This window comes from Paroedura picta, chromosome 10 (assembly GCF_049243985.1).
Source record: "Paroedura picta isolate Pp20150507F chromosome 10, Ppicta_v3.0, whole genome shotgun sequence".
Classification (NCBI taxonomy): domain Eukaryota; kingdom Metazoa; phylum Chordata; class Lepidosauria; order Squamata; family Gekkonidae; genus Paroedura; species Paroedura picta.
The window spans coordinates 43334839-43349683 of record NC_135378.1 but is presented as its reverse complement, the minus strand read 5'-3'; the positions used below and the strand labels follow the sequence as shown (position 1 = coordinate 43349683).

Genomic DNA, 14845 nt, shown 5'->3' with positions numbered 1-14845 from the left:
TGGGGAGGGACTGAAGCTGGGGAAGCCTCTAAACAGGCTTGCTGGTGGGTTGAACTTCGCTCGCTCGGAGAAAAAAAATGGCGATCGCTTCGCCAGAAGATCAGAGGAGAGAGCCAGGGGGAGGGACTTTGTAGAAACCACAACAACGGTAACGCACAGAACTTTCCCGCTAGTGTTGCAGATTGGTTGCAGGAGTGTAGCGCTTTCCGGAGGGTGAATCCACTTTTGGGGATTTCCCTGAAAGCGCTACAAGGAAGCGCTTTTTGCGGATCGGTTTCAGGTGTGTGGCAGATTGTCAACGACGTTGTGCATAATGGCAAATCAGTAGCGTTTTCAATTGGCAACCATTGTGCGATTTTGAAGGCGTGCAAAAAGCCCCTGAGTGGAACCCTACAGAGGTTTATCTGGCAGGGGCCTGCAGAGGCACTGAGCACCATGGTTAGTAAGTACAGAGGGGAGCCCATAGTCGAACTCTGAGTGTGTGCGGGGGAGAAGTTGATAAGAAAACAAGGCCTTTGTTAAGGTATGTTTGTAAGAACAGGGGAGAGGCAGAGCTTGCTTACAAGTACCAACATGGCACAGAAGGGACTGTCCCAACTCCCCAGGTAATAGAATTGCACTGAATATAGCCACTGTCTGGCCATGTCCCACTTTTCTCCCTGCTTTAGTGGTTTATGGGAACCTGAGTACGAAAATTGCATTTGGGTCCCATTGGCCAGATGGCTACACTTTAACAATTTTTGACTGCTGAAAAACTGATTGGTCTCTAAACATTTGAGCTGTTTGGCAGGGTCTCCTGGGATGCCCAGTTCTTTGTATCCTTGGTATGAGACAGTCTCTTCTCCAAACCTCTCTCTATTCCTCAGCTTCTCCAGGTTGGCAACCGGCTCCCTGAGAGCCATGAGCTACATGCACAGAGCACATCCCCAAATTTCCACCCAGGGAACAATGGTCCTCATGGCACTCTCGACAAAACACTGAATAGCCCCTGCTGGCTTTTGACCTTCAGAACTGGTTAGTGGTTTAAAGATCTTTAGAGTGAGTACAAGTCTCCAAGCCTGATCTCCAGGCTAAGAGCCCCAGGTGAAGAGTCCTTTGACTCTCACCATTCAGCTTGCACTAAAGGCTCATGTCTCTGCTTAGGAGGAGCTTTTCGCTTTGGAAGCCCACAGCCCCTACTTCCTTGCAGCAAGAACAGAAGATGGGGCTTTCAGTCAGCCCCCCTTGCAGGATGACCAACAGACCCAGACAAAAACAAACCTATCTTGAAGGCTACTAGCCCCCAATTACCCTCAAATTCTGTCCGATTACAAAGTAAGCTCAACGTTCCCCAGTAATTTCGCATTTTAGGAAAGGCAAAAAACATTTACCTTCCCAGCAGCTCTCTCTCTCTCCCTCTCTCTCCCCACACCTCTCATATGCATGAATATTGTACACAGATTTCAGACATTAGTGAGATCTTTGCACCAAATGGCAATCAACCAATTTTAGGTTTGAGTTAATATTTTCCGTGAGTTCCTTTTATAATGGTGTATGGAAGAAATCTAATATTTGATCCTCAGGGCAAAGAGGTCAGTGGTTCTCTGTCCATCAAAAGCCCTTGCAAGAGGGGAGAATCAGCAGCATAAAACTTTAAAGTGTTAAATGTCCCCCCATTTGCCCCTGAAAGTTATAAATGGTGCCAACTGTTTTATAGATTGTCCCCTGAGAGGCAGTTTCACTTGTTTCAACAGCAAAGACGTCTCTAAAGCCATTTCCATCCTTGCTCTCTCAGATCTCCTTAACAAGAGATTGAACTCAGGGTTTTGTGCTTGGCCACTGAGCTGTCGTCTTCCTCCAGAAGTGAAAGCCTAGCACATTGTGGTTGCATGGCAGTATTACTTCTAAGTGACAAACTACTTCTGCCTCTGATTCTTGGTGAGAAATGATACATTTGACAACCTGCTGGAAGAGAAATTGGGCCTTCCACCTCATTTACGGTTGATACCCTTTTTTAAATGATTGCATTAATTCATACTTTGATGTGAAAGAACCATTCCAACTGTTTTGGTGCTTTAACATTTTTCTTTTGAGTGGATTGTTCTGAATTTTTAGAATGCATCTGTGAGCTACAAACTTTAGGAAGCCGGTAAATATTCCAAGTTTATATTAAGTTTGGTTTAAATCATATGCTCTTTATTGTCAGCAAACATGTAAGTGAATTAGGAAGGTTGACATCCAATTAACACAGTCCTTTACAGGTTTAATGAGCAGTGATAAATTTAAATCCTTTCTTTGGCACTTTTAAAGAAAGTGTAATTACCTGCGGAATGAACTAGAGAGATTGTTGTTCCATTGATTCATAATAAATTCCCCCTAATTTATTTGTGTTGAGTCAGAAGGCGGCTTCTTTGCACAGAGCACCACAGGTTATTTAAATAATACTCACTGTCGTAGTAATATGCAATAAAACATTCATTCTTACAATATGTGGGATAATAACAGAGTAAGATGAGCCATAATATATTATTACTTTTTTAGTTTTAGGAATTCAATTAGTATCATCTTGCTTCTGTTTGTAGCCTTTCTTGATATCTTTTGTTAGCAATGAAGGAAAATATGCCTTTAGCTGTCTAGGCAACGTTAAAAACTCGATAAAACATTATTAGGCTTTTAATTAGTAAGTAAAGCTTTCATGTGTGAAAACTTTTCAAGACAATTGTTGTTACTGTAAATAAGTCTAAATGATCTTTTTTTGTTTTCTGTCCAATGGTTTTTGAAGGGTTGCTGATGCGAGTTCCCATGCTGGGCCATTCCTTGGAGTTTTCCTTCAGGACAGCTGCTTTATTCCATGAGCAAGGACTACTCAGAAGATGGAATGCCACTAGCTGGACAGTGCCTGGAGATTCAGAGCAAAGATGTATGTGGCACCTTCAATGATCCACAAGGTTTCATTCATGTCTGTAAAGTTAAAGGAAAAGAGGTCTCTCTTGTTCAGGGAGAGTAACCAAATAGTGCTGTGGCTCCTTAATATGCTTTTGTGAATTAGAGCTCACTTTCTCAGATCCATGGAAGAGTGTGCATCCATAGGAGACACATTTATACTTTGTGTTGCAAGCAATGGAGGTGGTAGTGGAAAGATGTTACAAAGGAATGCCAGAAACAATAACCAATTAGTGGATTCAGTCAATTCAGAGTAGATGAAGACTTCTATTGGGTGGAACTGTGCAGGACTGTGTCAAGGTACTTGCAAGAACAAGGACCACCATAATCACCCATTTATGGCAGTATGTGCAAACAATGGGAAAGATGGGCAGGAACTGAGGAATTCTTTTCCCATTCTTGGTATGAAGACTATTGAATGTTAGTGATCATGGAAAACTGAATGAAGTTAGTGTTACTGTTTTTTGCAGGATAAAGAATGGAATACAGTCTCATGAGATTTAATGTATATCTAAAATTCATTTCAATCATTCAAACAATTTCAGATGTCTAGATTCCATATTCTTAACATTAGATAGTTTCAGCATAGCATATTCTGCTTTGGCATTCCACAAATGTTCTAGGATGGCAGCAATTATGTGGTGTAAAGGAACTGGAAAGAGTTGATGCACTTAAGAGGTTCATGAGGATGCCCAGTTGCATGCAGTAAGTCTGTGGCTTGGGTATGGCCAGAAGGGCAATCATTGGGGAGAGAGTGGTTGCTAGCAGCTGGAGACCCTTAATCTATCTAGGGGTGTGTGAAGGGCTCTGGTGTCCCACCCTGGACTCCACCCTTCTCCACCGTGATGTACAGTTCCTGACCTTTCTTCCTCTTACAAAAAGTTCTCAGGCTTCATTCAAGTTCAGAGTCTTTTTATTTTCCTCTTCCTCTCCTCCACCAACATCCACACTTACCCTCTATTCTCAGCTGAACTAACTGTCCTTCTCCTGCCTCCTTCTTCCCCTCCCTTCTAATTGCCCCCCCTTCCAGTCCCCCACTTGCTTTGTTTCCGCTTCCGATTCCTAGGCTTCTCCATCGTCCACGATCTCAGCAGGTCTCTTCCATGTACTTTCGTCTCCTTGGTCTGGCCCTTCCCTGGGTTGCATAAGCCTGGGTGTTCCTTATACTTTTCCCCAGCTCACCTCCCCTTCCCCGGACTGACTGAGAATAATCACCTGCCACTGACCCTCTAAGGTAAGTGCTCCCTTTCTTACTTTTCTCCTTTCCCTGAGTTGTTCTGCCCACACTTTTTGCTGCCGTCATCTGCACAATTATCCTCCCTGTCTCTCTCCCCAGTCTGGGTGGGTTCGGGTCCCTCTCTTCATACTGTCTCTCACCCGCACCCTCCCAGTTGCCTTGACTCTTAAAGCCACGGCCGTCATCTCCTTCGCCGCTGTTGTCAGCCAGCCTGCCTCTCTCATACTTGTCCCCTGTCGTCTCAGATTCCCCTTTCTCAACAGCCCTATTCTCCATAATTCTGTCTCCCTCCTGGGGTTGTCCTCCGCTGGCCTTTTCTCCCCGCATACCCGCCCCGCCCGGACAGGGGGTACACTCCTAGGCTGGATACACTGAAGAGAGCAGCACGGTCCAGGGTACCTCTCAGGATTTATGGTACCCAGGGGCAAGACTGATGCTAGGGGAGGATTTAAAGATGGCAGCATTGTGCAGTTTGGTGTAGGAAGGCATGCGAGGGATGTGCAGCTGAGAGTGAACCATTCTCATTGACGCAGGACAGGTGAGGGAAATCAGGCAGCTGCATCAACAGAGTCTTGGAACTGTTCTGGAAAATACGCCATTGCTTGTTGAGCTCTTGAGTAAAGATTGTCTCTGCACACCTGCTCTGTATTCATAGTGCCTGCCTGCAAGGGGTGGAAGGTTGTCCTTGGCTCAGCCACCTGTGTTGGCCATACAAGCCAGATGATTGAACCTGGAAATAGACCCGGTGGCTACAACTTGTTTAACTGTTTGAACTGCCAGCAGACCTCTGATTATTTAATCTGCAGGAGTCATCTTGCCAAATAGTAGTAATTTGAGACTGGGACCTGATCCAGCAAAGTACTTTAGATCTTTATTAGCCATAAGTTCAAACTGGAGAATAATTCATGTACTTATATAGCTTAGTTCATCCTTCTATGGTGCTGTATATACATTAATTAGACCACTATTTAAGAGGGACTTTGTGGATGCCATTGCTTTTTCAGTTTCCAGGATGTGCATAAAAGAATGTTTATTCAAATATTTTAATTTTTTCCAGTACAAACAATTAGATAGCAGATCAGTGAAACCAATGTTTAAAACAGAATCAATTTCTTTGGGCTTGTCAGGGGGAAATAATGCTCTCCACTCAATAGATTTGTTTGCTGGAAAAAAATAAGTTGGTCACTAAATTATCAGAATATTTGTAGCCGAATAAGATGAAAACAATTCAGTGCAATTTTCAACAAATACTGCACATGAAAAGTTGGATTTCACTGGCATTACAAACCAAAAACATTGCAGAAGTTGGTGACTGCAGATTAAGAGATATTGGCATATTTAAGCACAGTTTTATAAAAAAAAAATACATTTCTTTGTAGCACTTCCTGTATTATCAGATATGAATATCCCTCTCCTTTCCAAAGTACATAAAATGTGGCCAAGACTCACCGCAGCCACATGTTGATGCTGCAAACCCCCCCCCCCCAGTCAAGAAGCTCTCTCGTCCAGTGCTGGAGTATCCACTTTGCATGCAGAATGTCCCAGAGTCAATCCCTAGCCTAGCCTATATCAGGCAGGAGTTGAAGTAAAAGAATTCATCCTGGGGAACTGGCTTTGGTTGAGTAGATGAGACTGACTTTTATGGACCAAAGGTCTGTTTCAGTATGTGGCAGCTATATGGGGGGAATGCATTGGGACAGGTTTATGTCTTGGTGGATGCCTGGTGGTTTCTTTGGGATGTGTAGCCCCCCCCCTTGGCAGTCAGGTTGACTGGTAGAACTCAGGGCACAAAGTGGGACTGCAGCTTAGGAAAACCCTCTCCTGGCATGCAGTAGGTACCTGGTCCCATCACTGGGAGATCCCGTTAAAGGGGCCAGTGAGGAGTGGAGGGTTACCCCACCTGTGAGCCACAGCCAGCCAGAATATACAGGGCTGGCATTGACTACTGAGGTCCTGGCAGCAGATGGCAGTTCAAACGTTCTCCCTCTTGGTGATCCATTGGCATGCAGGAGGTCCCAAGACTGATCTTTGGTATCTCCAGTTCAGCAGTCAAAGCCAGAGTGGCCAGGGGAGACCAATGCCTGAGACCCTTTGATAACCTATGGTGAAAGCCAATACCCCAGGGGACTAACAGGGCCATAACAAACCTCCCCTGACATCTCGAGCCATGAAAACTTTACAATGGAGTAAGATGGCCGTATCTTGAAGAGAGCCCTGTACCCCCCCTCCTATGGTGGTTATAGTCTCTGTATCTTATGGATCACCTGAGGATTATGTCCAGAGCTTGCATCCTCTCCAGACGCAATTGGGCCATGAGTTCCAAAGTGGAGCTATAGTTCAGGGACAGCTTCAATCCTGGCATGCAGGATGTCCATGGTTCCATCACCGGCAGCACCAGAGAAGAACCAGGAATGAATGTAGGTGTAAGTCCTGACCCCCCTGGAGGGCTGTGCCAAATTGTTAAAGTTAACTTAAAATAACCCCTGGCAATTTTATCATAGGGATTAAATTTTTCTTTTCTTTTTCTCAACGTTGTATATAATCTTGAAGTGTCTACAGGCAAAAGAATATTAATGCATTTGCCCTAATTAACCTGTGTAGTCTGGCATCCAGACTAATTACCATGTAGCACAACTTAATTATAATAACGCACATAAAGTTGAAAGTGTTAACTGAAAATTTAAAGTGAACAATTATAACCAGTTGAACATTAAAATGCATACAAAAAAGGAGAGAAACAGGGGAAATCATTAAGACTGCAAGACATATTTTTAAAGAATGATGAAGTTCTGTAATGAACAGAACTTTGAAAACTTTCTATGGTGGGAATTTCAAGGGTGGGTTTATCTCATTAACCAAGATGCAAATATATGATTGCAAATGTTTATTTCTGGGGATACATAAAATGTCATGAAACAATTTTCAGTTAGAACAATCTTTGAGTCCAGTACCTTGAAGACCAACAAAGCTTTATTCTGGGTATATAAGCTTTCACATGAAGAAGTAAGTTGTCACTGGACTCAAGCATTGTTTTGTTGCTTCAGACAAATGTGACTACCCACCTGAATCTAGTTTTCAATCCATTTGTTAGTTGCAAAAGATTGTTGACTAGCAGAATGGCACCAGCAAAGGAAGACACGACGCCTTTCTTTGGCAATATAAACGTCACAGCGTTTATTTAACAATCCTCACCACCTGTCACACCCCCGCTGCTGCTTCCCAGCTCCCCGGGGTTGCCGGAGCAACCAGGGTCAACAGCCCAGCCAGATCTGAGTGATGAGATGGACCCGGGGGAGGGATGTTCCCGGCAGCTGGCAGATAACAGACCTCAACAGGAGTCTACCTCAGACTCAGATTCAGAGGAAGTGGCTGTACGTCTCAGACGAAGCCAAAGGGTGGGGCTGATGGAACGCAGAAGGAGCCAGAGATTGCAGGCGAGCTGTCAGAAGCTATGGGGTTCAGCTGGACTCAGGCCGGGAGAGGAGGGCTGAGTCATCCTGCAGGTGCAGCTCATTAGATGGGCTGCATTTAGGGAGACAGAAACAGCTAGCTAGCGTGGAAGCAATTTATGCGACTACCCCCTGGACCGACTCTGCTATCGTGACCTGCTGCTTAATCCTTGACCCCTGGCTTCCGACCTGACGATGGCTTTTGGTAAAGTGCTTTGGCTTGGTTAACCCTCGGATTTTCTGGACTCAGACCTTCGGACTGTTTGATTACTCTTTGCCTGGCTCTACGTTGTTCTTATTAGCTCCCAGTGACTTGGACTGAACGTTATCTCCATCTGGGCTGGCCGCCCAAGCCTCACCAAGGCAGCTGCTACCGGGTGTGGCCAGCTAGGGCAGCATACCACCATGCTGAGGGTTGGCATGGCATGAGAAATGAGAACCCCAGTTGCAGCCATCCAGCCACTACTTACCTGGGCTCCAGGAGTCCTTGGGATCTGACTCTTCCCAGCCGGGAAGGCCAACCTCTTGCTCCTGGAAACCTCACCATGAGGAGGCATTGAGACTGAGGACCAATGGTGTGCCCACCTCATTTGGCCTCTCTCGCTGGGTGTCACAGAGCCCCTGGTCTGCCCCAGCTGGGACAGCCATGCTCACTTTTTGCCAGCCTCTTAACAGACCCCTCAACCACAGGAATCCAGTTCGCAGACTGGATTCCTGCCCAAAACTCATTTATGACAAAGAAAGCCAACATAAAAAATCAGAACAAACAACTGATAACATAGGGCGGGTGGGAGGGAAGCAGTTTGGGCGTGCAGCCAAGGCAGAGACAGGGGCAATGCATGTGGCACCTTAACTACGCCCCACCTTGTGCGTGCTGCCGTGCGCCCTCAGCCGTGCACGCACGCTGCTTTAAATGACCTTCCAAAGAAGACAAGAAAAAAATAGATACTGTAGATATAACACTGTAAGACCAAGGACAGACAGAACATAATTCTGTATAGTGAACTTTTTGTACTGGCTGATAGCAATCCATTACACACAATCTGAGTCTGAATATCAGTTGGTAATTTAGGAAAGGTACATATCTAACAGATAATTTTGGGATCACATTGTCAAATGATTCACCAGGTATTTATACTCCTGCAAATTCTTGAAGATGGGAGTGTTTGCTTCAGCATGCAAAGTTTATTTTCATATCAGTTGGGTGCTACTGGAATAGATTCAACCCAATGCCTCTGGCAAGATGTGCCATAGAGTGGGAAGTCTGAAGAACAACTTTAACTATGGCCCATTATGCATAGGTATTGTTCCTCACTTTCACTAGGCATGTCCATCAGGTTTTCTTTGTCATTATACTTTGTTTTCCCTCCTTTCAGCATTCAGGTTGATTCCGCATGGGCGGAAAAGGCTGAGAGGGTGGTCATATGGAAGCAGGGCTTTTGTCAACAAAGTTTTTTGGGGGAACCATTTTACCAGTCTTTGGAAGCCTAACATTAAAATATCAGTTTAGTTCAGGAACCTTTTGCAAGCCACCAAACGTAACAATTGCTTGGGATTCATCCATTGGGAGGAAGAGTGAAATCCACACAGAACAAGCTTTTAAAAACTGCCATGATCTTGACCAGTGTGCAGGATTAAATGAGAGAATCACAATGAGAAAACCATGCAAATTTGCAAAGAAGGGCAGGAAATTAGTGTTACTATGCAGCTGTGCTTGGACATTGGTGAAAATACCCTCCCATTTCTTTCCAGAACTCTTGCCAGAGGACTTGTCTCCTATACATATTTCAACCCTGTACATGTACAGGGGTCACTGCCATAGAGGAATTACATGTAGTGAAGTTAATATTAGTAGACCTCTACAATTTGAATCACCTCATGAGAAGGAAGGACTCCCTGGAGAAGAGCCTAATGCTGGGAGAGATCGAGGGCAAAAGAAGAAGGGGACGACAGAGAATGAGGTGGATGGATGGAGTCAATGAAGCAGTAGGTGCAAACTTGAATGGACTCCGGGGAATGGTAGAGGACAGGAAGGCCTGGAGGATCATTGTCCATGGGGTCGCGATGGGTCGGACACGACTTCGCACATAACAACAACAACAATTTGAATTTATGAGACCAGTTTGGGATTGAATTACACACCCAAGATATTATAGAGACTAAGTTATGTTCAACAGTGAAAAATATTATTAGAGGATTGAGTTATTACAACGTTGAGATTTATAATTCACTGATGAAGAAATAGAAAATGAACATATACCTGGGAATCCGTTTTGAAATTGTTTTGAATATTGTGAATTTGGTTTGAACATTAAATCACTTCACCATCACCAGCTTGAGACTTTTTTCTTCTACTGTATCATGGCTGACAGGTCTTCACCTTTAGTTGAATGGACTCACAGGATCCAACCCATTCTTTAAGGGATCTGTTTTGCATATGAACTCCAGAAATTGCCCGTTTGTGGTCATTGTTTATTTGTTTGTTTAAATTTATGTATTTATTTAAATATCAGCTCAAGCTGATATCAAGCTCAAGCTGATAACACATTATGATGAGAAAGATCACTTTATTCAGTCTAAGGGGAACATCAGCTTCTCATATGATTGCTATCTCTCGATGATTCAATATATTTCACTTTTTTAAGTTTGTAATTGTTAACTGTTTTGCGGTGCAATCCCAAATGATGTTACATCTTTCAAAGCCCATTGATTTCAACTGACTTAGAATGAATCAGCTATGTTTAAGATTGCATTGTTAATCCTGTGGAAAATTATTGGAAACAGTTCACATGTGAAAATACACAATCTACTATTTCTCCTGGAAAGTAGTGCGGGCTTATTTTTAGCGGGTATAGTATTTGGGGCCATTCTGCACAACTTAAATGTAGCCGAAGTCTTACCTTTTGTACATGCTATTATTTTAACATTCTGCATGACATCATAAACAAACTGCATAAACAAAACTCCTGCCAAACTCCAGCATTTTATAGCGCTTAGGGGAAATCCAGAAAAGTGGATTCCCCCTGAAAAAACCACTACACTTCTGAGCAGATGCCGCAACACATTAGTGAAAGACATGTACGTTCTCAAAATAGCAGTAGAAAGTATGTCCCTCCCTATCTCTTGCCTCCGAGCTTCTGGAGACGTGATCAGCATTTCCCACCCCTTAAACCGGCGAAAGCAGTGAATAAGCGAAGCTTCTTCGGCTGAAGTCCTTCCACGAGCGATTCAGAAGTGCTTAACAGTAAAACAAAGATCACGTCTGCAATTGTCTTTAAAGTTTCCGAGCACAATACAGTCCCCTGTTCGACACTGCTCGTAATTTTGGCCAGAAATTGCACCCATCAGGCGGAAAATTTTTTTTTTACTTGAAGAGCGTATAAACGATTAAGCGCCAGATCCTACGCCAGCAAAAAAGGTCTTTCTGAGACATTGAATGAACAAATATTCATTGCTACTGGTGTTTTCAGGTTTTTAAGAAACACTTTTTAAAGGGAAAGGGGCTTTTTGGGAGTACAAACACAACAGTTCATTGGCTGTTCTGTTTGATTGATGGCCAGGGGAGGGAAGAAGCACAGAAAAATATTGCCTCCTTTGTTGCGATTCCGGCGAGACCAGAAACCTGTGGGGAATGAATAGACTTCTACTGGGACTTCAATATTCCGCTAGAATTGAAGGTGTGTGGAATGACGAAATTCCACTATTCAATATAGCGTTTCTACATACTGCATACAATATTTACATACTACATACAATATTTAGCAACATTGGTCATTGTGTAGAATGGCCCTTGGTCTTCAGAGCAAACGTTTTCACTTTAATCACTGTATGAATTTTACTAGCTTTTATATTTGAACAACTATATTGCTATTCTTCTTGGGGAAAATATCACTTCAAAGAAATAAAACTAAACGGCTTCCTTTTACATAGCATATCAAAAATATTCAACATTGGCATAGTAGGCTTATAAGTTTTTACTGGATGTAATTTCTTCCATTTTGTTTTCTACGGATTTTATATTTTAAAACTTTAAAAAATGATAGAAGAAGAAGAAGAAGAAGAAGAAGAAGAAGAAGAACAAGAAGAAGAACAAGAAGAAGAACAAGAAGAAGAACAAGAACAAGAACAAGAACAAGAGGGTTTTTTTGTTCCCCACTTTTCATTACATGAAGGATTCTCAAAGCAACTTACAATTGCCTACCATTCCTCAACTCACAACAGGCACCCTGTGTAGGTGAGGGTGAGAGAGCTCTGAAATCTGAACTAGGGCTCTGAAGCAGACCAAGCTTGGCCTGAATTTTGGATTGTGAGTCACTACAACAGCTTTGGTCATCTGAACAGAGCATTGTGTAGGTGCTGCAACTGGACAATCTGCAACTGGACAAAATCTAACAAATGGGCAGAATTAACAACTACCTGTGCACAAGCCCCCATTTTGTGGAATGGTCTGCCTGATGAAGTCGGGAAGGCTCCCACTCTCCTAGCTGTCTGCAAACTGTAAAACTGAATTATATTCAAATGGGGTTTTCTATGTGGGCAACAGAATACAAAATGATTCACAAAGTTATGTGGGGAAATTATTAGGGACTATGGTCTCTAGTACTCTGTATAGCTTGCTGAAGGTTGGATCCTATTATGTGATTTGGCATCATTTAATGTTTCAGCGGTTTCTCAGTGGTAAAAAGATTGAAAAAGGCTGATTTAAGGAACTGCAATCAAAATAAAAGAAATAACTAACACTTTTAAAAACGGAACATATTAAAAGAAGTAGTACTTTGAACCAGTTTGTTCTAAAACAAATATAAAGTAGGGGGGGCTTTTGCTGAAGAAAAAAACATCAAAACAACACCTGATTCCAACAGACGCCTCTCAGTTCCCAGATTAAATAACAAGCTCATGTCCTTCCATATGAATAATAAGGTCCATTCCGCACAGGTTTAATGTAGCAGGAGTGTGGCAAATTGTAATCGCTACTAATATGTAATTATGCACAACGTCGTACACAATCTGCCACACTCCTGAAACCGATCAGCAAAAAGCGCTTTCGTTGTAGCGCTTCCAGGGAAATCCCCAAAAGTGGATTCACCCTCTGGAAAGCGCTACACTCTTGCAAACAATCTGAAACAGTTTCGAAAAAGTTCTGTGCGTTACCATTGTTGTGGTTTCAGCAAAGTCCCTCCCCCTGGCTCTCTCTTCTGAACTTCCTATGAAGCGATCACCATTTTTTTTTTCGGAGTGAGCAGATTCCACTACAAAGACAGGTATGCGTTATGCCAAATTCCACTATTTTAAATTTCGTTTTTTCTTTCCGAAAGCAATTTGCCACATTGAACCTGGTGCGGAATGGGCCTAAATGTTGAAAATCTGATCTGAACAAGCATCTTGTGATGACATGGCTAGGCATCTTGAATAATTAAGCTGAAATAATAAATGCATAGATAGTTACATCCCAGTTTTAGAATGCCATAAACAAGGTGCAGTACGTAAGAAATAAAGTATTTTAGGAGCATTACTTTCTTTCTATACTACTGTCAGATTCTATTATTATATCACCATTGTAGATTGTAGATTGTAGACATATGTGTGTACAACCTTGAACTTCCCTAGGTCAACCAGCCTAGGTGTCCTCAATCGTACCCTAGAGGTTAACTCTGTAAACTCAGGCAGGAAGAGGGTACACCAACAGAATCCTAATCCTGTCACTCATTCTTAATTCTAAATATAGCCTGCAAACCAGAAGTGTCCCATAAGGTGCCCCATGCTAGAAGACTGGAGTCCTTATAGACTACCACAACACCAGCTTCCTACTCACTAGATCTATGATAATATATCTCGGACTATTCCAGGAAAAACAGTGAGGAGAGGTTAACCTCTCCCTCTTCCTTCAGCCAAGTCTCAGTGATATGTGCCGGGTCAGCTCTCTCATCTAGGGTATAAACTACACAGAGCTTTTATTCCAATCCCATATCGATTCAGTTCTGCTGTCTATACAGAATGCGATATCCGTTTTGATTTGGGGCAATTTTAATTTTCCCTCTGCACCAAGCATGATAGGTTACCCTACCATTTCTTCACAATATCCAGGAGTGCTTTTAATCCTCGATATTGGAAGATTCTGGTTGAGAAAGCATGAAAAAGCACTCCCTCCATGGTAGAGAAGCACTGATTGGCCAGCTGACTCTGTGGTAGAGCAGTTCGGATTGGCCAGCTGACTCCATGGTAGAGCAGTTCTGATTGGCCAGCTGACTCCGTGGTAGAGAAGCCCTGATAGGCCAAACCTGCCAAGACAGGCAAGGCTGTTAGCTTTTCTTAAAGAGGAAGCCCTAATTTTCTTTCTGTAGAAACTGCAGAAGCCCTCACTTCTGTGGATAGATATTTGCCTCGTGGGTTTTTTTCTCTCCCTTCTCTGTTGTCTTCAATCCCCCCCCCAATTCAAGAAAAAGAAAGAAAGAAATAGGCTCTGTCTGGGCTTGGCTCCCCTCTCCCCTTCTGAGCTTTCCCAATCAAGTGCAGAAGGCTTTTCTGTTTCAATGGGGGGGAGGGAGAGGAAGACAGAGTTCAAATCGATATGAATTCAGCAGGATCCACACACACACACACACAAAAACAAAGTAAGTGCAGAATCAGCCTAGGATTAAATCCAGAGCGGATGCTGTTTTTCCTCTGATGGACTGCATGTACATTTAATAGCAGGATTTCATAGCCTGGTGGGTTCTTGGTATGGTTGCAAACATCACTTCATCTGGAACCTGAAAGGGCAATAGCACGTGCATGTCTGTTGTTCCTTCCCCTTACCTAGCCTATTCTTCTCCTATTACCATATGTTCCCTTTTACCAGTGCACTATGAGACATGTTTGCACAACTGTATATAATAATATACGTATATATGAACGTTGATTTTCTGTTACAGAAATAATGGTGGAAATGCATGTATTATATCAGAAATTTTGAATGTTAGAAAATAGATAATGCTGAGGGGAAAACTAGGAATACATGTTCCATTTGAACAAAGAATGAAAGTACAACTTCTTCGTTCACTCTTAATTACTATGCTGCATCATTCTTGTCTAAAGAAAGGAGGGAAATTGCAGTTAGGGTTTTATTGTGTGCAGTTTCTTTCTAAGCTTTGTCTGAATCCACCAGTTGGGAGCAGTGTAAGCAGTGGGAGAAAATTCCTACAGCTTACAATGTCTTTCATTTATTTACTATCTACTATGGTTATACATTCAACTAAGA

At 42.9% G+C, this 14845-nt stretch overlaps 1 protein-coding gene and 1 long non-coding RNA gene across 2 annotated transcripts in view; one reads left to right on the top strand and one right to left on the bottom strand.

The window, feature by feature from the left end:
* Positions 1-14845, bottom strand: part of LOC143819732 (uncharacterized) — a 120564-nt gene that overhangs the window by 14450 nt on the left and 91269 nt on the right. The window lies entirely within an intron of this gene.
* LOC143819731 (uncharacterized) overlaps positions 1-14845 on the top strand; it is a 130015-nt gene that overhangs the window by 105715 nt on the left and 9455 nt on the right. Inside the window, exon 2 of the mRNA XM_077301647.1 lies at positions 2762-2899. Coding sequence (XP_077157762.1) covers positions 2770-2899 — 130 coding nt within the window. The 5' untranslated portion in view covers positions 2762-2769. The remainder of the gene's footprint in view (positions 1-2761; positions 2900-14845) is intronic.